Here is a 24,728-nt window from a genome sequence, read left to right on the forward strand (position 1 = left end):
AGAATAGTACAGACCAAAGTTTCTGAGTTCCTGATTAGTAATCTTTGAGGTTTTTCTGAGTCGGACCACAGTTCTGCTTCATACTCTCTCCCCACTTGTATTTTTCTCCTTCCATCTGTCCCCCACTTAAAACATAACCCTAAATGTCCCTTAATGTTACTCTCCCTCTCCTGAAGCTTCAGATACTGCTATGCTAGTGCTAGTTTTCATGTGTAAGTCAGTCTTAACTCAGTTTCACAAGAGATTTTATATGAGTGTTCCCAAAGAAGCCAGACTGAGAAGCCGACACGTAGCTCTCTATTCCACTAGTGAACTTATTGCTAAGGTAGCTCTTACATGGGATAGACCCTTTCAAAGAGGTGAGACAGACTTAGGCGATAGAGTGGAGAAGCACTGCACAGTAAGTTTATGTGACCAGTTCTAGTTCCCAGAATGGAATCTTGGTTTAGCAGACAGAAGAAAATAGATAAAGCAGGTAGGGTTCAGGCGGTACTGTGTATTTTGCCTTTGTCTTGCAGGTTACTTTAAACCTCCTCCCAACTCTTGTTTGAACTTCCAGGAATAAAAGCTGGTAATTCGAATAAAGATGGGCTCTTGTCAGAAGAGGAATTTAACCTATGGAACAGACTCTATAGGTTAGGAGACAGCGACACAGTTAAAGGAGTGGCTTTGCCTCGGTCTCACTTCCTGTCTTTACAGGAGGACAGAGTGGTGAGTTGGCTGTGGCTGTGCGCGGTGCCTGCACAGTGGATTTGACAGCAGTAACACAAGCTTATGATTGGAATGTTAATTCACTTAAAGTAGTGGTCCTCGTAAAAGGGAATCACCACACCAAAGTCAAACCTTTAAGAACTCCTCTTTCTCGTTTGCTTTCACATAGCCGTTTCTTATGTAGGTTGTAGTTTGATTTCATAACATTGCATGGTCATTATCACCCCGCAGAACGGTACAGTGTGCTCTGCTATTTCCCTGCTGTGCTTTAGATCCTCAGTGTGCTACTAGCATGAAGTATGTTGCTCCGTGTGCCTTTGTGCAAACTGGCTTCCTTTTTTGAAACTTTAGTTAGACTTTAAGTTGGATGCTAATTGCTTGCATGAGCAAACTCGGTGAGCTTGGCTGCAGTGGAGAGAACTGCCCAGCTTTAGCGTACTGAGAGAAAGCTGGAAGAAGATGCTCATGGATGCTTTCTAAATCTGCCTATGGAGGTGTGTTTTCACCACTAGCAGGGAGAATGGCATGTGGCAGTGGGCATGAAGACTTGTAATCACTTCATCAGGGATCAATGTATGCCACCCATTCTATTGTGGGATCTACATGTAGCAAAGTAGTGATTTTAAAACCAAACTTTTTTTCGAGAAACAGGAATATGGTCAAATCATAACTCAAATGACAATTAATTTTAAATGTAATTTAAAAAGCAACCTTATACTTTATAAAATTATTCTCCTGTTTTTCCCTCGAGGATTTTAGTTGAGATTGCCCATGTGAATTTAAGTGGTTTACATTATGTTTGTTATGTGAATCATGTCTTTAAAATTGGCTTGTGAATTCTCATTCCTTGTTACTTTTTAAATGAAGGCTCAAGAACCAACCACTGGAATTCACCAGCTCTCTCTCTCCGAGTGGAGTGTCTGGCAAGATCATCCGCTTCCGACGCATCAGGTTGAGCATTCGGATCGATGCCACCATTTCATCAGCATCATGCAAATGATAGAAGGAATGAGACATGAAGAGGTACAGGTTCTACAGCTCTCTCTCATTCCCAAAGCCTTCTCTAATCTTTTCTCTTCCCGCCTTCCTCTCTGTCAGTTTTTGGAGGCAGGGTCTTGCTATGTAGTTAAACTCCAGACTAACTGCTTCAGTCTCCTGAGTGCTGGGATTACAGGCATGGGCTCCCACTCCTGGTCGTGTGTAGCTATGCTTTCTCTCACTAGTGTACTGATGAACCTAGAAAACTAGAACGCTTAGCATCTCCTTATTTCTTCTTCTTTCTCCTCTTCCTACTCTTTGTTTGCTCTGTGCGTGTGTGTGTGTGTGTGTGTGTGTGTGTGTGTGTGTGTGTGTGTGTGTGTGTCAGAGTTTCATGTACTCTAGGCTGCTTTGACTTCCATATGTAGCCAAGAATGACCTTGAACTTCTGAACCTCCTTCTACCTCGGTAGTGCTGGGGTTACAAGAGTACACCTCTATGTTTCTTATCTGGAGTCCTGGAGATAGAACCCAGAGCTTCCTGTGTGCTAAGTAAGCTCTCTACCAGATGAGCTATATTCCCAGCCCTTAAGCTTTTTTGGGGGATGTGTGGGGGTGGGGTAGGCAGGAAACAGTTTTAATGATAACCTCCAGTGGAACACAACCAATTACTACTAAAGTCATTGCTGATAACTAAATGATAATCATTCCTTATTTTTTCTTTTCATGTTTTTTCTTTTTTTTAATTGGATATTTTATTTATTTACATTTTAAATTATCCCCTTTCCCAGTTTCCTCTCTGCAAATCATATCCCCCTTACCCTGCTTCTGTGAGGGTGTTCCCCCACCCACATGCCCACTCCTGCCTCACCACCCTAGCATTCCACTGGGACATCAAGCCTGCACAGGAACAAGGGCCTCCCCTCCCATTGATGCGAGATAAGGCCCCTTCAGCTCCTCCAGTCCTTTCCCTAACTCCTCCATTGGGGTCCCTGTGGTGAGTCCAATGGTTGGCTTCAAGCATCTGCCTTTGTATTGGTCAGAATCTGGCAGAGCCTCTCAGGAGTGGGAGCCCATCCCTGTATCAGGCTCCTGTCAGCATGCACTTCTTGGCATCAGCAGTAGTGTCTGGGTTTGTTGTCTCCATGGGGGATGGATCCGCAGGTGGGGCAGTCTCTGGATGGCCTTTCCTTTAGTCTCTGCTCCACTCTTTGTCCCTGTATTTCCTTTAGACAGGAACAATTCTGGGTTAAAATTTTTCGAGATGCGTGGGTGGACCCATCCATCAACCAGGGTGGTGGGGCGTGCGGGGGAAGGCATTCCTAACCTCTGGATATGGTCTCTACAGGTTCTCCCTCCCCTTGGTGGGGTATTTCAGCTAATTCATCCCCGTGGGGTCCTGGGCTAGCCCTTAACCTTAATTATAAATTTGAAGTCATTGTTAAAAGGAACAAAAGTATTTATTAAATTAATTATAAATATTTTTTGTATGGTGCCTTACATCTCAGTAAGGAACTAACTTCCTGCCTTAAAGAAGTAGATTTCATTAAGTGTGAGAACATCATCTAAAAACCATGTTACAGTACAATTCTAAGTTGTTGAATGATTTATATAAATTGTTTAAAAAGTCATTTTAAGTTACCAGACCTAGAGAATGCACAATGGTTAGAGGTGAAAACCTGAAATTGGTTCCCAATGCCCACATTGGCGGTCACAGCTGCTGTGTAGCTCTAGTTCCTGGAGATCTGATAACCTCTCTAGACCTGTGGCATTGGTGCTCACATCCATGCACACAATAGAGTGAGTTTACAATTAAGAAGAATAGTAAAAGAATCTTTTGAAATGGCCAAAAGGTTCTTGGTGCACTGGGATTTTGGATTTCTTAAATTATTCTCCATTGTGTCTGTTGTATGGTCTCTCTCGTATGCTGGTGGTGGATTAGAGAATCGTTCATTTCTTTTTGTTGTGTTTTATCAGTTTTTTTGAGGCAGTATCTCATGTAGGTCTGGCTGGTCGAGAACTCTCTGTGTTTACCACTCCGTGTTTACTAAGTTGATCTTGAACTCAGAGTGATCCACCTGCATCTGATTCTCAAATGCTGGGAGGAAAGACATGCCGTAACCAACCCTTGGAATCACTGGTTTCTTGAACAGTGGTTTGTTGTTCGTTTGTTTTGTTATTCAGTACTGAGAATTGAACTCAGGGCCTCATACATGCAAAGTAAGCAATGTACTGCACACACTGAGCTATAGCCCAGCTCTTAAAGAGTTCCTTTGTTGGGTTCCCATGGGGTTGAGGTCAAATTGTGAGCCCCTCACAAGGGTGAAATCTGTGATGAATACCTGCTTCACATAACTGCTGTACTAAAATGATGTATGTAAGGCATTAAACAGTAATTGGGACAAAATGAGTGTTTAATAATTTGTAGCTACTGTTTTTGTGGGAGTGATCTTGAATACTTTTAAGTGGATAAATTAGGTATGGATCTTAGCAAATTGTGTACTGTCAAGTTATCACATTTGTGAAGGACCACAAATGTGAAGAAACCAAAGATAATGCCATGTCTCTCTAGGTACATCTACTAGCAGAGAAGATATTGCTGACCTTAACAATTGCTTTATTATGTCAAGATGTAGAGATGTGACTGGTTACATTTATGGGCAGGGGAGAAATTATGACTAAAGAAGTGTTCTCACGGAGGCAGAGGGAAGATGGAGATTGCAGCCCCTCAAAAGCTATTGATTGGAAATTTTTAAAACTGTCTTGGTTGATAGTTTTGCTTAAAAGAAGTTCCATTCTTTCTAGGAGCTTCAGAAAGTGTTTTTGGCACATTATGGTGCCTGCCTATAACCCCAGAATCCCAGAGACAGAAGCGAAGGATGTGTTAGCTTGAGCTATGAGCCCAGACCATGTCAGAAAGCAAAACAGACAAACAAACAAGGCTTCTCTTGGTTTTCAATTGAGAATTTAAATTTACTATATGTATATTTTTTAGGAAATTAATTTCTTAATTAAATGCTAGGTATTTATAACCTTACATAGTAATTGAAGTTGTTCTGTCCAGGACTAGCCATTATGGTGGCTCTGTGTCTTGAGATTAAAAAGTAGCCAATGATTTCATAGTGTTGGCATTTGCATTTTTTTCTTGATTTGTTAGAGTTTAGGGGATTTCAAACAAAATCCTTCAAATGATAACAATTTTTTTAGAAAAATAATATGGAGTAAAACTCATTTCTTAGAATTGGCTTATTTTGTTTTTCTGACTTTCTGCTTTTGTAGGATGAATGCAGCTATGAATTGAAAATTAAACCTTTTCTACAAATGGAAGATGTCTACTCAAAATATAATGCTCCAAGGAATGGATATAAGAATGTAGCCAGTGTCACCAGAATTGCTCCCAAGAAGTCTTCATTTAGACCGAGTGTAGATGCAGGAGGCTCCTTGTCAGTGACAGAGTCTGAGGAAGGGTGTGCTGACACCGTTGAACAAATGGATTCTGAATGGACCAAAATTACTTCTCTAAGGGAAAAAGCCACAACAGTGGGAAAAGGCCAGACTCGTGAGCAAACTGATGACGACCATGATGATGCAGACTCTTCAGACAGTGACAGGAATTCTCCTGCAGACGTTGTTTCCCGGGTACCACCCAGTGGTGAAAGAGTGGCAGATGTAGGTGGAATCTCCATCCTGGGTGCTGTTACTGAAGATGATAGCCATCCAGGAGCATTGTTAATGGAGTGTCAGGTCGCAGAGAAGTCACTTGCCAGGTACTCCTTAGATTCTGGTTATAGTAGTTTCAGTGATGATAAATCTCTGTCCTCACATTTGTTTCTTCCATTGGAAGAAGAGCTGTACACAGAGAGAGCAGCTGAGCTGTTTTATCATTGTCAGCGCATGACAGAAGAGGTACTGGCTAATGTGGAGAGATTTCTATCTCATTCTCCCCCTTCCCTCAGTGGACTCTCAGATGTGGAGTATGCTGTTACCCAGGGTTTTGAACTTGACAATGAGTCCTGCTTACCCTACCCAGAGCGTGAACACAGTCCTAAACCTGGATCACCCTACCCAGAGCATGAACACAGTCCTAAACCTGCTTCTCTGGCATTATACACTGCTGTGAATTCTCAATCAAACTTAGAATTGAATTCAGCTAAACATACTAATCATCCTTCTGAAAAAGATTGTCTCCCTGCCACAACTCATAATAACATTCCTGATCAGCCCTCCTTCTGTGACTCTGATAGTAAAACCCACAATATTAAAAATCAGAATTTAGTATCTAACAGTTATGGTCAAATACAAGTAAACCTTGAAAATAATTTGGTTGACGAGAACAGCCGTGATGATAGTGAGCCCCCAGTATTGTTCACTGATGAGGATGAGAGTTTACTGTTATTTGAAGATGATTTGAAGAATATTGAAGATGGTACTGAAGAGTTGAATGGGGTGGGCCTTCCTCCCGTGGACAGAATCAGTCAACCCCTCTGTGTGTCAGATAAAACTCTGGTAAGTGAGATGCCTCCAGTCTCTCACTTCTTAATTTCGGATGAGTTGTTAGATGATGATTCTGAGCCTGAAGATGAAGTCATCTGTGACACCAAGCGTTGGGAAGGTGTGGAGGACGGAGATGACGAGATGAAAACCGAGGGGCAGCCTTTCGACTGCTCTGCGGACTTATTCTCTGTTACCTTTGACTTAGGATTTTGTAGTTCAGGTTCTGATGATGAAAACCCAGCACGTGCATCTGATAGGAGCAGCACCCTGGGAACAGCCGAAGTGCCTGGACGACATTCCGATAAGGAGGTAAAGGATGCCAGTCATGCTTCAGGTCCACTGGGTGGAACCCTATCACCCATCCCAACTGAAGAAATGCCGTGGTCGCCCTGGGCACAGAGTAAGGAATGCGCACCTTTCCACTCTGCTCTGTCCTTCCCAGTGAGGGAGAGAGCCATGAGTACGCCACTTTCTAAGGCACATCGGAGTTCTAAGACAGGAGCACACGTGCTCAAGACACCGGACTCTACCAAGGAGAAAGCAGGTGGACAGGGTTTCAAAGTGACATTGAATCCAAGATTCGACAATTTAGGATTTTCTGTAGAAGAGACCAAAAGCAGTGATCAGCGCTCAGTGTATCAGTCCCCTCGGTGCCCTAACGGTAAGAGTCTGTCTCTGAAATGTATGACTTGATGTTGATGTTGCTGCTGGGAGATTTGACATTGTATGCCACAGGGGTGTTTTATGCTGTTTATTGTCAAATACACAAAGAACTGCGAAATTTGGCCAAATTACTTGTTTGTGAAACACATGTAAGCCATTTGGAAAATGCCAGTAAAATGTAGCAATAAATGCCAAGATAGTGGCTATTTAAGAAGTTGAGAAGGCGGAGGAAAGATGTTGAGTTCCATTAGATTGGGAAGTATGCCTGGGTATTGTTGACTTTCAGTTTGATACCTCAGGAATGTACATATAATTTAGATGTCTAAGGTAAAAAAGAATTGAAGTGTTAAAATTAATGAAACAAAGGAAAATTTGAGGGGGGTTGACGTGTTTATATAACATATTTAAAAGGCTACTATCAGACCACAGGATCAAGAGAACAGTGTCTCAGAGTAGCTTTAAATTTGAGTTCCTTTTCTGTGTGTCCACCTCTCAAAGGCTGGGCTTGCAGGCCATGGCCATTAAATAACATTTAATTTTTAAAACATAGCATAGGGACTGCTCTTACTACCTCCTCACTAGTTATGGTGGTTCTCAGTGGGTAGCTTTGGATCATGACCCCTTTGATGTATCAAAGGAGTTGCTGAAGACCATCAGAATATTTGCATTATGATTTATAACTATAGCAAAATTACAAGTATGAAGTAGCAACAAAAATGATCGTATGATTAAGGGTAACTACAACATGGGGAACTGTATTAAAGGGCAGCAGCATTAGGAAGGTTGCGAACCCCTGAGTTATTTTGGTCCCTCTGCGCCTTCAGTTCCTGTTTAATAACGTCTTCATTACTCCTCATTGATAGTTGCATCATTTTTCTGGTTTTGTATTATCTAAATGAAAACTTCTCCTTGCTTTATATTTACCAATCGCTTACATACAATAGAATGAACAGCATATAGGTAAAAGAATTATTAATATAGGAATCTGTAGCTAGTACTTTTTGCTTCACCTAATTAAAAGAGGCTTTAATATGTTTTACCATACTTTATGTTGGGCGTGGGAGGAGGGTTCCTTAAAACTACTGAGGCAGTTAAAGAAGAAGCTTCCTGAAGTGATAATTGCTTTTAAGCGATAAGTGCTTTTAAGCTGGCTTGCTCCCAGTGCCTCTGGTGAGAGACTTGAGGTTTTTACTTGTAAACCTCTTTGTAAGGATAGTTGTGTATGGCTGTGATGCCATCTACTCAGGTAGCTGAGTCACTTGTGTGGTTGAACCTATGAGTTCATAACCTCCCTGGACACCATAGAAAAAAATCATAACATCTGGTTTCTCCCAGCCCAAATCATAACAGAATTAGAGCAAAAATAATGCTCCATTGCCTCCCATGAGCATGACTTAAAGTAGCCCACGTCCATTCCTATTATAGTCAGTTTGAATATTATCTACGTGTGCGTGCGTGTGTGTGTGTGTGTGTGTGTGTGTGTGTGTGTGTCTGTGTCTGTGTGTGTGTGTGTGTGTGTGTGTGTGTGTGTGCGTGTGCGTGTGCGTGTGCGTGTGTCTGTGTCTGTGTCTGTGTCTGTGTCTGTGTCTTACCTTTTTCCTTTTCCATTGCTGTGAAGAGATCTCATGACCCAGGCAATTTATAGAAGGAAGTAAGTTCATTGGAGCCTAAAATTAAGAAGTGAGTGTATGACTATCAGGATGGGAAGCATGGCAGTAGGCAAGCCTAAGGGCTAGAAAAGTAGCTGAGAACTCATATCGACCCACAAGCACAAAGCAGAGAGCTAACTGGTAATGGCATGGGCTTATGAGAGCTCCACACCTGCCCCCAGTGACGCACCTCCTTCAACTGGGCCACAGCGCCTAATCCCTCCCTAAGGGTTCCACCAACTGAAGACCAGGTATTCAAACATACAAGCCTGTGAGGTCCATTCTCCTCCAAACTACCACAGTCTACTCCCTGGACCTAATAAGTTTGAAGCCATATCACAGGCAAAATGATTTAGTCCAACTTCAAAAGTTGTCAGAGTCTTTCACAGTCCTAACAGTTTCAAAGTCCAAAGTTTCTTTTGAGACCCAAGGCAGTCTTTTAACTGTAAAATTCAAAGAGCACATTTTATACTTTCAACCTATAATGGCACAGGATACAGACTACCATTCCAAAAGGGAGGAATAATACGGACCAAAACAAGACCCAGATCCAGGATTGCAAATTCCCAATGCTCTAGCTCTACGTCCAGTGTCAAAAGGCTTAGATGGCTGCACACTTCAGTCTTGCCTACTCCAAGACCCTCTCCTGCGCTGGTTCTGCTACCCACCTGCAGCTCTCCTTGACAGGCTCTGGCGTCTCTAATGTCATGGCTTCCTCAAACCAATCCACACTTCGCTTTCACAGCTCCACACAATGGCTTCTCTGGACCTACACGCAGGAACTCTCCTGCCACCCTCCTAGCTCGAGCAGCTTCCCTTAGCTCCGAGGAAGATTCCACAACCCCTTTACCACTGCATCTTTTTAACCGTATGGCTGATGCTGCCACGTTCCACTGCCTGTTTGAGCTGAAACCTGGCCCCTCCTTGAATTACATATGCCAGTTTTGCTTTGTCGTTTCTCTCTAGGAAGAGATCATTTCTTAGGCCTTCTCTTTTTACAAATAGCAGGATTATTTGGGTGGGGTCTCTCCCTGAAGATACCACTCCCTTTATTCTCTTTCTCCTTCTCTCTTATAGCACAAGCGTTGGCCACCACATTAAATGCCCTGATGCCCCTTTTCACTTGCATAAGAGTGACCACTAATAACTCTGTGACAGTCAGATTAGACTGTCATGAAATGTCCGCTGCAAAGGTAGTCAGAAGCGCTTCCATTTAACCTCAGGCAGAACCTTAGGCCAGCTACATTCATTGCTAAAATATCGCAAGAATGGTCTCTGCAGAGATCCCTGCAGGTGTCAGATAGGGAAGCAACTGGGTAAAGAGATGAACACCCAGGTCACCCTGGATCCGACTTTGGGGAGTCTGGTCCCAGGCACTCATTGTCAGCGTATTTAAACCACAGCACAGTCTGGGGAAAGGTTTCCAGGCAGCACAGTCCAATGAGTCCAATTCTTGTTACACAGTAAAGTTTAAGGTGTGACTACACAGAAACTCTTTTACAAAGTTCCTGTGACCATGAGGGTGGGTTCTATAGCTAAACAGCCTAGAGTCTAATGTGGTCTCTGACCAATAGCGTAGAGGTCAGCAGGCTATAAATTGTATGTGACATCTCCCCTAAGGTTAGGTAAACGGCCTAGGGAAGGCAGAGTCTGAAATAATCATTCTAGGGAGTTGGCACTACCTGTGTGCCTCCATAGCCTCCATAGGTCATTAACAAAATCCACTCCCAGCCTTCTGGGCAGGAAAGCAGGCATTTTATCCCCTCCAATGAGAAGAAGCCCCGGTGTGTTTAACATTCCTGATCTTCCTAGTGTTCTGTGGCTGTAAGGACTTTTGTGCCCCAGCTACCTCTGTTCTATTTGTTAATATTGTCACCCTCTGAATCCCTGAGCTGTGCCTCCATGATCCTCAGTGCTTGCAACACTACTGTCTTCCAAGCGCTTCTAGGATCCATTTACCCTTTCCTAGTCCGAGTCCTAAAGTCTTCCACATCCCTCCAAAAACATCATGGTCAAACCAATCACAGCAGTACTCCAGGAGTCAACCAGTCTAATTACTTTTTTCTTCCTTCCTTCCTTCCTTCCTTCCTTCCTTCCTTCCTTCCTTCCTTCCTTCCTTCCTCCCTTCCTTCCTCCCTCCCTCCCTCCCTCCCTTGCTCCCTCCCTCCCTCCTTCCTTCTTTCTTTCTTTTTAAATGTATATTGGTATTTTGCCTGCATATGTATCTGAATGAGGGTATCATATACTCTGGAATCTGTAATCTGCCATGTGGGCGCTAAGAATTGAACCTGGGTCCTTTGGAGGAGTAGCTGGTGCTCTTAACTGCTAAGTCATCTCTCCAACCATGTCTTAGTTACTTTTGATTGCTGTGAAGAGATGCCATGACCAGGGCAACTTATAGAAGAATTTATTGGCATTTATAGTTTAAGAGGGTGAGTCTATAAACATCATGGCTGGGAGCATGACAGCAGGCAGGCCTGGTGCTGGAAAAGTAGCTAAGAGCTCACATCTGATCCAAAAGCACAAGGCAGAGAGCTAACTAGGAATGCTTTTGGCTTATAAACCTTAAAATCTGTCTCCACACCTGCTCATCGTTTCCGAGTGTTGTCAACTGGGAGGAGGGGGGAAAGTATTCAAACCTATGAGCCTACAGAGCCATTCTCATTCAAACCACAACAGTGTGTATTGTACGGGCTGTATGTAGAATGAGAGTGGATGCATGCCATTCTGAGTGTATAGAAGTTGAATGATAATTTTTAGGAGTTCTGTCCTTCTACCTTAGGTTCTAAAGACCATACCCAGGTCCTCAGGTTCAAATGCTTAATTTCACACACACACACACACACACACACACACACACACACACACACACACACACACACACCCCTTATATTTAACTGAAAGTATTTTAGTTTTTTTAGTGAGTCCAGGTTACCCTTGAATTCCCTGAGCAGTGGAAGGTGACCTTGAAGTTTCACTCCTACCTATGTCTCCGATGCTGGGATTACAGGTTTGGGCAGCCACAGCAGAGTTATTTAGCACTATTCCTGGTTTTGTTAGTGCTGGGGTTGGAAATTAGGGAAGGCTTTGTGCTCTACCAACTTAGCTATAACCCACCACACCCCATACCCCAGTTCCATGAAAGTCTTTTGTTAGGAACTATGTCTGGCCTACACTCAAGGAGAAAACTTACATTTTATAAGTTTGGGCCTTATTTTAAGTATGTTTTTTGAAAGGTTTATTTTTTTATTTCCTGTATGTGAGTAGCATTTTGCCTGCACAAGTGAAATGTACTGAATGCATGTAGTGTCCTCAGACATTAGAATAGGGTGTTGTATTCCCTAGAAGTAGAGTTACAGAAAGTCGTAAATGCCATGTGGATGCATACTGAGCCCTGGTCCTCTGTAAGAGCAGCCAGTGCTCTCACTGCTGGACCATCTCTTCAGGCTCTTAAAGATTTATTTATTAGCAAACTAGTATCTTTTATTCTCCTCTGTTCTTTTTTTTCCTTTTTTTTTTTTTTTTTTTTTTTGGTGTTGGAGACCGAACCCAGGGCCTTGCGCTCGTTAGGGAAATCCCCTACCCCTTAGCTAAAACCCCAACCCCCCTCTGTTCTTTTTAAAGGCCTTTTAAAATCTTTTTAAAATTTGTGTGTGTGTGTGTGTGTGTGTGTGTGTGTGTGTGTCTGTCTGTCTGTCTTTGAGAACACAGGCCACACGTCTGTCTGTCTTTGGAAGCCCAAAGTTGCAGGGCATTGTGAGCTGCATGGGATGGATACTAAGGATTAGACTCAGGTCTTCTGGTTGAACATCAGCCCCCTTACCCACTGAACCATTTTCCCAGCCCATCACTGTTTTATAGAACTGCCTCTGTAAACTGATGTTGGTCAAACTTCTGGTGATCTTTTTGTTTTGTTAAGATGGAGTCTCACTGTGGTTGACCTTAAACTCACTATGTAGACCGACTGGTCTCAAACTCACAGAGATCTTCCTCCCTTGCCTCCCAATGACCTTTTACAAAAATAAATGAGATTAAGAAATATAGAAATTTTTTTTTTTTTGGTTTTTTTTTTTCGGGGCTGGGGACCAAACCCAGGGCCTTGCGCTTCCTAGGCAAGCCCTCTACCCCCGAGCTAAATCCCCAACCCCAGAAATTTTTATTACAGTCATCAATAATATTGTTGTGATGGAGTAACTTTAAACTATTGACCAGATTTACTTCTCAATTATTATAGTTGAACACTTAACTAGTGAAAGCGAAGATGATGTTTTCCTGAAAAAAACTAGAAAACCAAAAAGAAATGTCCTGAAGTCCCCCGAGGTAAGTCATTCATTCCTCACAGTGATGTAGTTAGGTGAGGCTCTCCCCTTTCTGACTTTGTGCTACATTTTAAACTGTTTATCTGTTTGTTTCATCTAGGATCAGAAAAACAACGAAGTTGATTCTCCTATTCATGTTGTAAAAAAGTCCAGGGTGCTTAGGGTAAGTAAATTTCAGGCATTTTTATTCCTAGGGGGTGTGTGTGTGTGTGTGTGTGTGTGTGTGTGTGTGTGTGTGTTGTGTGTTTTGTGTTTGGTGTTTATATGCGCTATGCCTGTCCCTGGGAGGCAGGAAAGGGCATCCGATGTCCTGGAGCTGAAGTTACAGTAGTTATGAGCCACCCAACATGGATGATGGGAACCAAACTCCTTGGAAGTTGGTGCTTGGAAGAGCAGTGTGTACTCTTAACCATTTTGTCATCTTTTCAGCCACAATAACCTAAATTGGTTTAAGATAAGTAATATAAGAAAAATCATACACAGAAGAAAAAATTATTATTTGATCTTACAGGTTAATGCTTAGTAGAACAATAGATACTATATCTTTTGTTGTTGTTGTTGTTGTTGTTGTTGTTGTTTGAGACAAGGTTTCTTTGTCCTGGAACCACCCTGTAGACCAAATTGGCCTCGAACTCACAGAGATCCACCTGCCTCTGCCTCCTGAGTGCTGGGATTAAAGGCGTACACCACTACCACAGAGCTGAGACCATATCTTATGTGATTAGAATTTCTACTTCTGCTAAAGAAATGGATTCATTATGAGCTTTCCTGCTAGTAACAAGTATAAATAGTAAAGAAACAGAAGTAGAAATAATAGAGAAGAAAGCAGGTTACAGAGGTGTAGTTTTTAAGAAAAAACCCTTTAGCCCGAACATTAGGAGTTGTATGTTAAACTTCTTGAGAGAGGACAGAGTGTACAACACAGCTAGCAGAGAAGCTGGCTGGGAACGGTCCTGACACCAGAATGAACAGCTCGCGTAGGGGCCCAAATGCACCTCTGCACTGTGAGGTCTTGAACTGGAGACTTTGGCCTGCCTCCTTAAGATAGTATCTTTGTCTTTCATTTGTGTTTTACTCTAGCAGCAGATATCTGCAGGCGATATCTTGTAGAGCTTCTGTCTAGTGGATCATTTGGACAAAGTTAATTAAAAACACCACTGATCCATAGTAACCTTTATACTCACTTTAAAATTGCTTTAACATTGTGCTGTACCCAAAATGACTAGTGGTTTATACAAAGTGAATTGAAGTCAGACAGAGTTGTTGTGACAGTTGTTCTGTGAAAACTATTCCTACAAACTGAAGGTATTTGATAAACTTTCCAATCTTTAACTGGCTTTGTATTATTGTGCAAGAATGGTGGTTAAAGGTCTTTCTTAAAATTTGTAACTGCTCCATAAGTTTCTTGATTTCAAAGGTTTTCTGTACGTTTAGATGAAATTTTATCTTTTGTGAAATCCTTGAAAATCTACAGAAAACACTAAGTTTTCCCAGGATCTGTTTGATGTAAAACTAAGTTGAGTGACACGTACACTAAGACCACGTTACTGACACTAGACCACGTTACTGACACTTACGGTCTAACTGGTCAGAACATTGAGAATGTTGACAAGACTGCTTAGTCACTGAAAAGGAAAAACAAAACTAAAGTTAATTCACTCTTGAGAAATAAAATAAATCAGCCCAGTTATGTTTTTCTTTCTTATGTAAGTACTGTGTTAACTACTTTTTATAGTCAGAATTATCATCTAGCGACGATGAGAGTGAGAATTTTCACAGACCATGTCCAAGATTGGAATACTTCAAGGATCGTAACAGGAACACCAGAAAAGGCTCCAAAGCCCAAAAGAAACGGATTCATATGAAGGTAATCTTTCCTTATTCTTTTTAATGTATATTTGCTACATACACACATGTGCATGTGTATTAGAATCCACATGTATGTGCACATGCTATGTAAACACGTGATAGATTGGTAGATAGATAGATAGATAGATAGATAGATAGATAGATGAGGAGATAGAAGGAGGAGAGGAGGAGGAGAGGAGAGGGGAGGAGAGGAGAGGAGAGGAGGGAGGAGAGGAGAGGAGGGAGAGGAGGGGTGAGGAGGGGAGGGAGGGGAGGGGAGGAGGGAGGGAGAGGGAGGAGGAGGAGGGGAGGGGAGGGAGAGGAGAGGGAGAGGAGGGAGGAGGAGGAGGAGAGGAGGGGAGAGGAGAGGAGGGGAGAGGAGAGGAGAGGAGAGGAGGGGAGGGGAGGGAAGGGGAGAAGAGAAGAGAAGAGAAGAGAAGAGAAGAGAAGAGAAGAGAAGAGAAGAGAAGAGAAAGAGAAGAGAAGAGAATTTTAGTGTATGGGAGTTTTGCCTACATTATCTATGCACCATATATGAGGCTGGGGCCCACATAGGCTAGAAGAGGGTGGGACTGGAGTTATAGATGATTGTGATCTACAGTGTGGGTGTTTGGAAAAGCAGATAGTGCTCTTGAGTCATCTCTCCAGCCCCAGAAAACACAATTTTTTTTTCCTTTCTTTTTTTCGGAGCTGGGGACCGAACCCAGGGCCTTGCGCTTGCTAGGCAAGCGCTCTACCACTGAGCCAAATCCCTAACCCCAGAAAACACATTTTTAAAAGAAGTATTTTCCCACTAATTTTGCATTTCTGTTTTTGGAATTAAAAATTTCAAAATATACTACTTTTTGTTTTCTTTGTGTTCTGGCTTTATCTTATTGCTGGTATATCATTTTGAATGATTAAATGAAGAAATTGAAATATATTGAGAATTTTTTGTAGAAAATGTAGAACCAGACCTGAGTTTTAGGAAATTTGCTTTTTCTTATAAAAACAATAACAAAAACAATTTCTTAAAACAAACAAACAAACAACTACAACAGAAACTGGGGCTGGAGAGATGGTTCAGTGGTTAAGAGCACTGGCTGCTCTGGCAGAGGAACAAAGTCCAATTCCCAGCACCCGTATGGTGGCCAGCCGTGATTTACTTCAAGAGGGTCTGATGCCCTCTTCTGGCCTCTATAGACACTAGGCATGCACGTGCTGTACAGACAAACATGTAGGTATGCTACTCACAAACATAAAACTCAAACTTTTTAAAAAGGAGAGGAAGTAAAAATAAATAAATTAAAAAACAGTAATAATAATCTGTGACATCATTTGCTTTGTATGTGTGGCAGGGGAAAGTGGCTGTTAGAGGACAAATTGTAGGAGCCAGCTCCCTCGTCTAACCATGTGGCTTCCAGGGGTGGAACACAGGTTGTCGTCTTGGTCCTGTTTATCCGAGGCGCCAGCTTACTGATCCCAGTTCCCCATTTTTTTTTGTTTTGTTTTATTTGTGTGTGTGTGCGTGAGCGCGCACGTGTGCGTGCGTTTAAAGCATCGACAAGAAAGCCCCTTTCTTAACAGCAACGGTGTGTGTAACTTTGGCAGCTCTGGGTCGCAGTTGTGTTGCTCAGTGTTGTTCCCCCATCAAGAATATGTAAGGTCCTGGTGGTATCATGATCTCAACATTACACATTATACACATGTGTCCAAGTGCCACTCTGTACACCGCATTATGTACAGTTACACACAAACTCTATTTTTGAAATAAAGACCTAAAAATATACTTCTCAGAACAAGAACTGTGAACAAATTTTTTTCACCTCCATGGGGCGTCTCCATGTTTCTTGTTTCTCCACAGGCTCTAGCTCGGGGGTTCTTAGACGAGGAAGCAGAGGTCTCTGGAGAGGATGCGGACGGTGTCTCATCAGATGAGGGTGATGACTCTGAGAACGAGAAGGATTCCTCACTGCTTGATTTTGTAAATGACCGGACCCAGCTTTCACAGGCTATAAATGGTAAATGCTGTCATGACACTCGGCAATTTGACTGTGTCTATTTTCATCTTTATTGAAAGATGGCCATCATAAACTTGGGTTTATAGGGATTAAATTCAGTATGTACAAAGCCTTTATTTGTTCACTTTTATTTAAATTCGGAGATACCTGTTTTTAGAGCTACTGGTTTACAGGCTTCTGAGTCCTCAAGTATCTCCAGATTTCCCTTAGTGACTCAAGTATCAGATGTTCATTTAACCAGGGTTCGGTGTCTACCTTAAACTACCTTCTGAAAGGGAAGAACAGGACCACAACTTTGTATTCAAAACAAAAGACTTCACAACAATACCCGACTTACAGAAGTACTTAAAAAAAAATCTCAAATAGCAAGCGAAGAAGTACAGTTGACCAGCAAGGAGAATGTACTGAAAAGCTTTTATGACACAAGAAGGTTGATAATTTCTAGTTAAGGAGAAAGTGGGAGACACGAGCTTTTACATGTTGACACCGTTTTTAAAAACTGTAGTAGTAAAAGGTAGTTAAACAATACATGAAAATAAGAATTTTTCTGTAATTTTAAAAAGCTTTGAGATCTTCTTTGAAAGGTGCTGAGCCTAAGTAGAGATAGGTGTCTCTCCTCTTTGTTCTAAGCATTTCATGAGCTCAGTTGTGTAGCAAAAGTCCATCTGTCACTCTGCTCCTGCTGAGAATCCTGTCAGTGATAGCCAGAATCTCACCATTGTCTCTCCTCAGTCCTGTTCTCGTGGGAGCCTCTGTTACTCTGAGCTGCTGTGCAGCCCTCCAGCTGCCCTCCTGCTGTAAGGGAATTGTACTAACAACACCAGATTGGAACCTAACTGGTGTCCGCATTGTCTGCTTCCCTTCTACATTGAATCCTTGTACAAGTCCTTGTATAGTCTAGGAGAGCTGCTGCCTGAGGGACTTTGAATTTGCTGTTACCTTAATAGATTTTATTGAAATCTGCAAAAGCCACGTGCATGACTGAGCATGGAGGACACTAAGCCTTATTCCAGATTCTATGAAAAAATGTGGAGAACTGTGTCCAAAAGCACATTTTTTTCTTTAATCTCTTGGTCCCTGGGAAACTTTGCTGCTTTAAGTTACACTGGACTGCAGAGACAGAGTCAATAACACTGACCTGATCTCTGAAAGGCTGGACTATTGATGAGCCAATCAGAACATTTCTCGCTTCATGGGTAGGCAGTCTGACTCATTTGCTCTGAGTGTTCTGTGCATGCTCAAACGTTATTTGACCAGTTGTTAACTGAAAGCAGATTTCCCATATTGGATAAGTTTAGTAAGGTTAGTGTTTTCCTCAATTGGTTTGATTAATCCACATTGCCCAATGTTTTTCTTCACCCAACCAGACAGTGATTTTGAAGGTAAAACTTTTAACATCCTCATTATTGTTCTTTTGAGAGTTTTTAAAAAAATTTTTTTTTTAAGATAGGCTCTCACTACATAGTTCTGGCTTGCCTGAACCCAGTATGTAGAGCAAGCTGACCTCAAACTCACGAGATCTGCCTGCCTCTGCCTCCTGATTGTGGGATTAAAAAGCATGCACCATCGCTGGCCTTTGACAACATTTTAAATAATTGTTTTTTAGAGTTCTCTCTCTCTCTCTCTCTCTCTCTCTCTCTCTCTCTCCTCTCTCTCTTTCTCTCTCTCATCAGTTTTTTTAAAATTTAATTGTTCATAAAAAACATTTTATCCTAGAAATTATAGGAGGATCCTTTAGTTCTTTGTTGGTGTGTTGCAACAGGATTTCACTCTGTGGCCCAGCCAGTCTTCAGGCTTGCTAAGATCCAAGGTGCCATGTAACCATAGATTCTCTTGCCTCGATTTCTGGAATACTGAGATGTATTTGGGTTTTGAGTGAGATCTTACCGTGTTGCCCAAACTGATCTATACATACAAATATACATCTGTGTGTGTGTGTGTGTGTGTGTGTGTGTGTGTGCACATGCTTGTGAATGTGTATCTTCTCTATAAATCTTGGCTTAATGTTGAGCCAAGTAAATTTGGAGTAGTCAGAGTTAAATGAAAATTTTCATGGAACGGATATTGCCACTACATTTTAATTCTTAATTCTAATTCATTAATTCTTATCTTTACAGATTCTGAAATGAGAGCTATTTACATGAAATCTGTGCGTAGTCCATTGATGAGCACTAAGTACAAAATGGTCCGTGAGAAACATAACAGCATGAACATTTTCTCACAGGTACGTACCTTAAAAATAATAGTGGAGGGTTGGGGATTTAGCTCAGTGGTAGAGCGCTTGCCTAGCAAGCACAAGGCCCTGGGTTTGGTCCCCAGCTCCGAAAAATAGAAAAGAAAAAAGAAAAATAGTGGAGATTCACTTGATTGCAATTTGAAATACAGTCCAATTAATAAAGCTTCTATTTCATTTCTGAATTTAGGAAGTTGAAGCTAGCTACTTTACGTGAATTTTTTATCCATCTAGGAGAATTAGTTTAAAGAAAATGAATAGCATTTGATCAGTTAAATTTTTTGTATGTCATACTTCTCTTAAAATGTTTTCCTTTTTCATAAAAATGTTCCTAGAGATTACAGGTGGATCTTTTTTTCCCCCTGTATTGGTGATTTGTGACAGGATTTTACTGTGTAGCCAAACTTGCCAAGTATCCACGCTGCCACGTGTAAGCAGAGCTTCCCCGCCTCCTGTGGGTGCTGTGGGTTTTGGATGAGACATTACCGTGTTGCTCCTGCTGCTCTGTTTTCTTACCAATCGCAGTCCTGGGGATCAAACCCAAGGACGTGCTGCACACTGGGCCCTTGCTGGACCTCCACCCTGTTACCCACGTACATGCACTGGTCCCGAACTCAACGTCCCTCCGCCTTGAGTCTTCCGAGTGGCTGGGATTACAGGCACACAGCAGCGTGCATGGATAGGATAGCTGTCATATGTAGGCCATATTTTCTCTCTCCATAAACTGCCATGGATACCTGCTGGGTAATAAAGGTATTCACATCTCTCGTTCTAAAGCACTTGGCACAAGTTTTTATGATTCACTTGTCTGGCTGCCTGCAGCTCACTGTAAATATCTAGAAGGAAAGATGTTGCTTGTTTGTTTATTTATTTCTTAATCTCTCAAGTTCCCATTTTTTTCATAATGAATGAACTTGGTAGATCTTCATTTAATGGAATAAGAATTAGTGCCTCAAAGAATGTAAATTCAGATTAATTATAAATTTAAATATTTCTGCCTGGCTTTCTTACAGATTCCTGAGCAAGATGAAAACTATTTAGAGGACAGTTTTTGTGTTGCTGAAGAAGAGTCTTGCCGAAGCCAATCAAGTGAAGAAGAAATTTTTGTTGACTTTAACTTAACTAAAGAGTCCTTCACAGATGAGGATATAAGGTATAAAACTCGGCATGCAGTAAAGCTCAAACAAATGAACAAGAAACAAAACTATACACGGTCAAGAAAGAAACTGTCTAGAATTATCTTACCAGACAGTGATTCAAGTGAGGAAGAAAACACTGCGAATGGCAGAGAAGATCCCAGTGCTGGTGGCCATGCTGCTGACAAGCACACACGGCAGGGCCAGCTCTGGGCTTCAGGGCCATCTGGGTCAGTGCAGCCCAAGGTCCTTTGTAATCCAGCAGGGAATCAGTCATCAGGGCAGAGACTACAGGTGCTACCAAACATAATGGATGCCGTTCCTGGAGCCTTGAACGTGAGGGCTCAGAGCCATAATCAAATCAAATCTACGTCACCACCATGTGCTGGCGTTGAGTCAAGGAAGGAGTGTGGGAACCGTCCAGTTCAGTTGAAGGTATGTAAGAAAAGGAAGAAAGGTGCCATTGTTGATTTATTTAAAAAGGTTGATTTGGGGTGTGTGTGTGTGTGTGTGTGTGTGTGTGTGTGTGTGTGTGTGTGTTGAATTTTATACTAAATGACTCAGTCAAAGAAAAAATAGTGTTTTATATGTAGCAGGGTCTCATGTAGCCCAGATCAAGCTCACACTTGAACCTGGGCAGGCTGACTGGCAGCCTCAGTGAGCAGTGTTGTCATATGAAATATGACAGTGATAGAACAGGACGTGAAGTCTTTCTGGGTTGTGCAAGTTTGCAGACATGCTTCTGTTCACAGATGTGCAGAGACCACACACGCATACCATGTACATAGCGTTCTCATGCACGAAAATTCCTAACCTGCTGAATTGATGGCAAATAAGTGCCGCTGTTTGTTAATTTGTCGGACCTAGGATCCTGCCATGTAGCTCAGGCTTGCCCCAAACTCATTAGCGAGGTTGGCCTTCGGCTTCCTACTTCAGCCTCCACAGTGCTAGGATTAGAGGTGGATGCCATGGTACCTGGCTCTGAGATGCCAATATTTTGTGAAGGATTTTGCGTTGGATTCATAAATGATACTGGTTGTGGTTGTCTTTGAGTCTTCATCTAACTCCATAGATGTTGATATTGAAGAACAAATTAAGAAACACTCTCCTAATTTTTCAAGCAAAGTTCTCTGAGTACCAGCCTTACTTCTTGTATAAATGAAGCCATCTGCTCCTAGGCTTGGTAGGAGGGTTTGGTCAGTTATCACAATTCTGATCTTTATAGGTCCCGTCAGATTTTCTGTTTATTCTCCAGTCAGTTCCACTAACTTAGGTGTTTCTGGAAACTCACGCACACCATTAAGGTTGTCCAGTTCGTTGGCTATAGACGATGACCATTAAATTTTTTTTATAATTGTTTTAGGTCTGTAAAGTTCGGGATCTTCCTAGCGTGTATTAGTTGGACAGAACAAGTCCTGACACTTTCATCCTTGTCTGTTGTACTCTGATATTACCATAGTCACTCCCCATAGTCTGCCGTGTCCCTTCGCTCCTCCGGCCCCGTTTGCTTACCCTCTGCTTTTGTCCTTCGTAGGCTTCATTATGGCCTCTTAGGGAGCAGGGATGAGAGATTATTTACAAGGGCACAGGCATCTTAAGCGTGGCCACACTCCAGAAAATGTCTCTCCCACGGCACTCGTTAACTGCCTTCAGATCCTCAGGTTGGGCTGGGGCCTTGTGAGCCCATCCTGCATTGTTCCCTCCTATAGTGAAATTTGTGCAAGAAAAATGGTTTCAATGCTATGTTCTACTTGCAGGATTAAATGATTATCTAGACATGGTGGGAGTCCCAGCATCTTGCTTGTTGTGTGTTAGGCAAAGATAGTCTCTAACATTTCAGTAGACCGAAAAGCAGCTGTTTCCTCCAAGTCGCTCTGGTTCTGCTCTCTGACTCTGGAGTAGTTTCTGGGCCATTTCAGTGGGAACTTTTGGAATTCCAAGGCTGCTTCAGTGGTCCCACTGTTAACACCAGTGGGGCAGTTAGTGATTGGTGGAGGTGGCCCAGCAGGTAACAGTACTTTATCGCACAAACTCCCTGGGGCCCACATAAAAAGCCGATGCTGTAGCGGCATCCCTACTGCCATTGCTGGGAGAGTCACCCCACAGCTCATGGTCAGCTAGGCTGGAGTGCGCAGCATGCTAAAAACAGCCAGAGAGACCGTTTCACCCTGCTAGGACAGCTGCCCTCTGACCCACACCATGAGCGGCATGAGTTCTCTGCACTCACATACACAATGATTATACACACCCTCAGTAGGAAACAGTGCCGTCACTGAATACATTTATGAGTTTTTAAATATGGCAATTCTTTTCACTTACAGAACTCCTAATTATTTACAAATGGTTGATTGCTGTGTACTGCATTTGTGATGGATTGTTTTAAATTAAGCCCCATTATTATGTGACCTCTTACACAGTCCCATATGAAAATGTATAAAATAAATTCAAAGTTTGCCTCTGTTTTTATATCCTTTATTCTTATACAAAGGACGTAATTTAAAATAGATGTGCATTGGTATTTCCACTTTCTGAAATACATAGGAAGATACATTTACACTTGTAATCGTAGTTCAGTGCACACTTTCTCTACTTGTTTTCATTTAAATATCCATCCCAGGGTTTATACAACAGTAGAGATGTTACTTTTCTCTATAATCCTTATGGTATGGTTGTAGCATTTTTTTCAACCATTCAGTATTGATGTGTATCTGGCATGTTCCGAATCTTTCACTCTGCTTGTGTATATTGTCTCTGATCAAACCTGTGCGTTCTCCATCTCCAGCCTTTGATGTTTTCAGACAAGTTCTTTTGTTTAGTTTTGGGTTGAGTTTTCATGTGTTTGTTTGTTTTGTTTGTTTGAGATAGCTTTTCATCCTCTAGCCCAGGCTGACCTCAATCGTGCTGTCCTTCTGCCTCAGGGGGTTAAGTTGTAGAATTATTGGAACTTTCCACCATGCCCAATCTCTTTTTTCCTTTAATTCTCATGTTTGTTTTGTTTCTCTGTGTAGCCCTGGCCGTCCTGGAAGAAAATTATGTAGATCAAGGTGCTGTTGAACTCAGAAATCCACCTGCCTTTGCCTCCTGAGTGCCGGGATTAAAGTCGGGGGCCACCACTACCTGACTTTTCTAACTTCCATGGGGTTTTACAGGGTTTTTTGTTTGTTTGTTTGTTTTTTCTACAAACAATTTAGAATTCCTGATTGTTTAAACTACATCAACAGGATATAATCTATCTAGTAAGAAAAGGTGTTAACATAAAGTTCCGAGGTGGCATCTTTCCTGTCATAGCAAACACATACGACCATTTGCATTTCTGCTGGGAGAACGCTTGTAGTTATTATTGACCAACTGGGTAGGCACTGTGTACTCAGGGCTTCACTGTCACTGGGCTAAAGGGTCAGATTTTAAGAAGATCCTCTGTTTCCACCAACTAGTTCTTGCTTTCTGCTTTCATGTAGTAGAATTATTTTTATACCAAATGTTTGATTTATCTTTTTAAGACTTTCTTTTATTTACATACACACACTGTAGAAGTCTTCAGACACACCACGAGAGGGCATCAGATCCCATTACAGATGGTTATGAGCCACCATGTGGTTGCTGGGAATTGAACTCAGGACCTCTGGAAGAGCAGTCAGTGCTCTTAACCACTGAGCCATCTCTCCAGCCCGTTGATTTTTTTTTAACGTTGTTTTTTTAAAAGCCAAGGTCTGAGTGTGCATATCTATCATCTCTACATGAAGAATTCATTGTGAACTCAGGTTTGCTTGGGCTCAGTTCATTTCCAGGGCTCTTATTTTGTTTCTGACCTCTGTGCATGTCAGCTAGCCATGGATCTGTTGTTTTCTTTACAGTGCTGGGCTTGATCCTTGGAGCCTGCATATATACGTGTTCTCACACTGCATTACATCTTCAGCTCTGACTTTCTTTAAGTGTTACTGAGAAACTGGAGATGATTTAGCAGTTAAGAGCATTTGTTTTCTTTAAGAAAACCTAGGTTTGGTTCCCAGTACCGATTTTCCATAGTTCCTAAAACTCCTGTAACTTCAATTTGAGGGGTTCATGCACCTTTTTCTTTTGAGAGTCTCTTTGGTCACCTCCACACATGTGATGTACATCATACACTCAGGCACATATACATGCACATAAGCAGTACTAGAGTTGGGCGAGACAGCCCCATGGGTGAAAGCATTTGCCACGCAAGCCTGTTGAGTTTGAGCTTTGGTTCCTTTGGAAAGGTTGTTGTAAAGAATCGATTCCAAATTATCCTGTGATTGAAACATGTGCATGAGGGCAGGCACCCATGCATACACCATGTAATAATAGAACTTTTAAAACTAGATTAAAAGCGTTACTGGGCTTTAAACACAGCTCAGTGGGACAGTATTGCCTAGCATGTGCAAGTTGCTAGCTGCAGCCCTACTATCACCTTTCTATCCCTGCCCATCCCGCAAAAAAGAAGAAAAGAAAAAAAATGTTGCTTAAGGATTAGGGATATAGCTTAATGGTAGAACACTTGTTTAGCCTGCATGAAGCCCTGGGTTCACGATTACAGATCAGAGAAACCCAAACACAACTCAGGTTTGTTTTCAGCTAGAAAAAGTTTCCGATTACCTAATCTCACAATTTTTCAATAATATTTTGTCTCGAGACCTTATTCCTAAGGTGCATTTCAGTCTGCTTTCCTATTAGCAAGAC

The 24,728-nt window shown here is 42.0% G+C and overlaps 1 protein-coding gene across 2 annotated transcripts in view; it reads left to right on the top strand.

The window, feature by feature from the left end:
- Positions 1-24,728, top strand: part of LOC116905105 (Fanconi anemia group M protein homolog) — a 44,076-nt gene that overhangs the window by 13,671 nt on the left and 5,677 nt on the right. For both annotated transcript variants that reach the window (XM_032907841.1, XM_032907842.1), the window contains exons 9-17: positions 560-711; positions 1,579-1,734; positions 4,968-6,843; positions 12,729-12,814; positions 12,914-12,976; positions 14,549-14,680; positions 16,505-16,661; positions 18,779-18,885; positions 19,908-20,465. In XM_032907841.1, the coding sequence (XP_032763732.1) occupies positions 560-711; positions 1,579-1,734; positions 4,968-6,843; positions 12,729-12,814; positions 12,914-12,976; positions 14,549-14,680; positions 16,505-16,661; positions 18,779-18,885; positions 19,908-20,465 (3,287 nt within the window). The remainder of the gene's footprint in view (positions 1-559; positions 712-1,578; positions 1,735-4,967; positions 6,844-12,728; positions 12,815-12,913; positions 12,977-14,548; positions 14,681-16,504; positions 16,662-18,778; positions 18,886-19,907; positions 20,466-24,728) is intronic.

This window comes from Rattus rattus, chromosome 7 (genome assembly GCF_011064425.1).
Source record: "Rattus rattus isolate New Zealand chromosome 7, Rrattus_CSIRO_v1, whole genome shotgun sequence".
NCBI classification, from domain to species: Eukaryota; Metazoa; Chordata; class Mammalia; order Rodentia; family Muridae; genus Rattus; species Rattus rattus.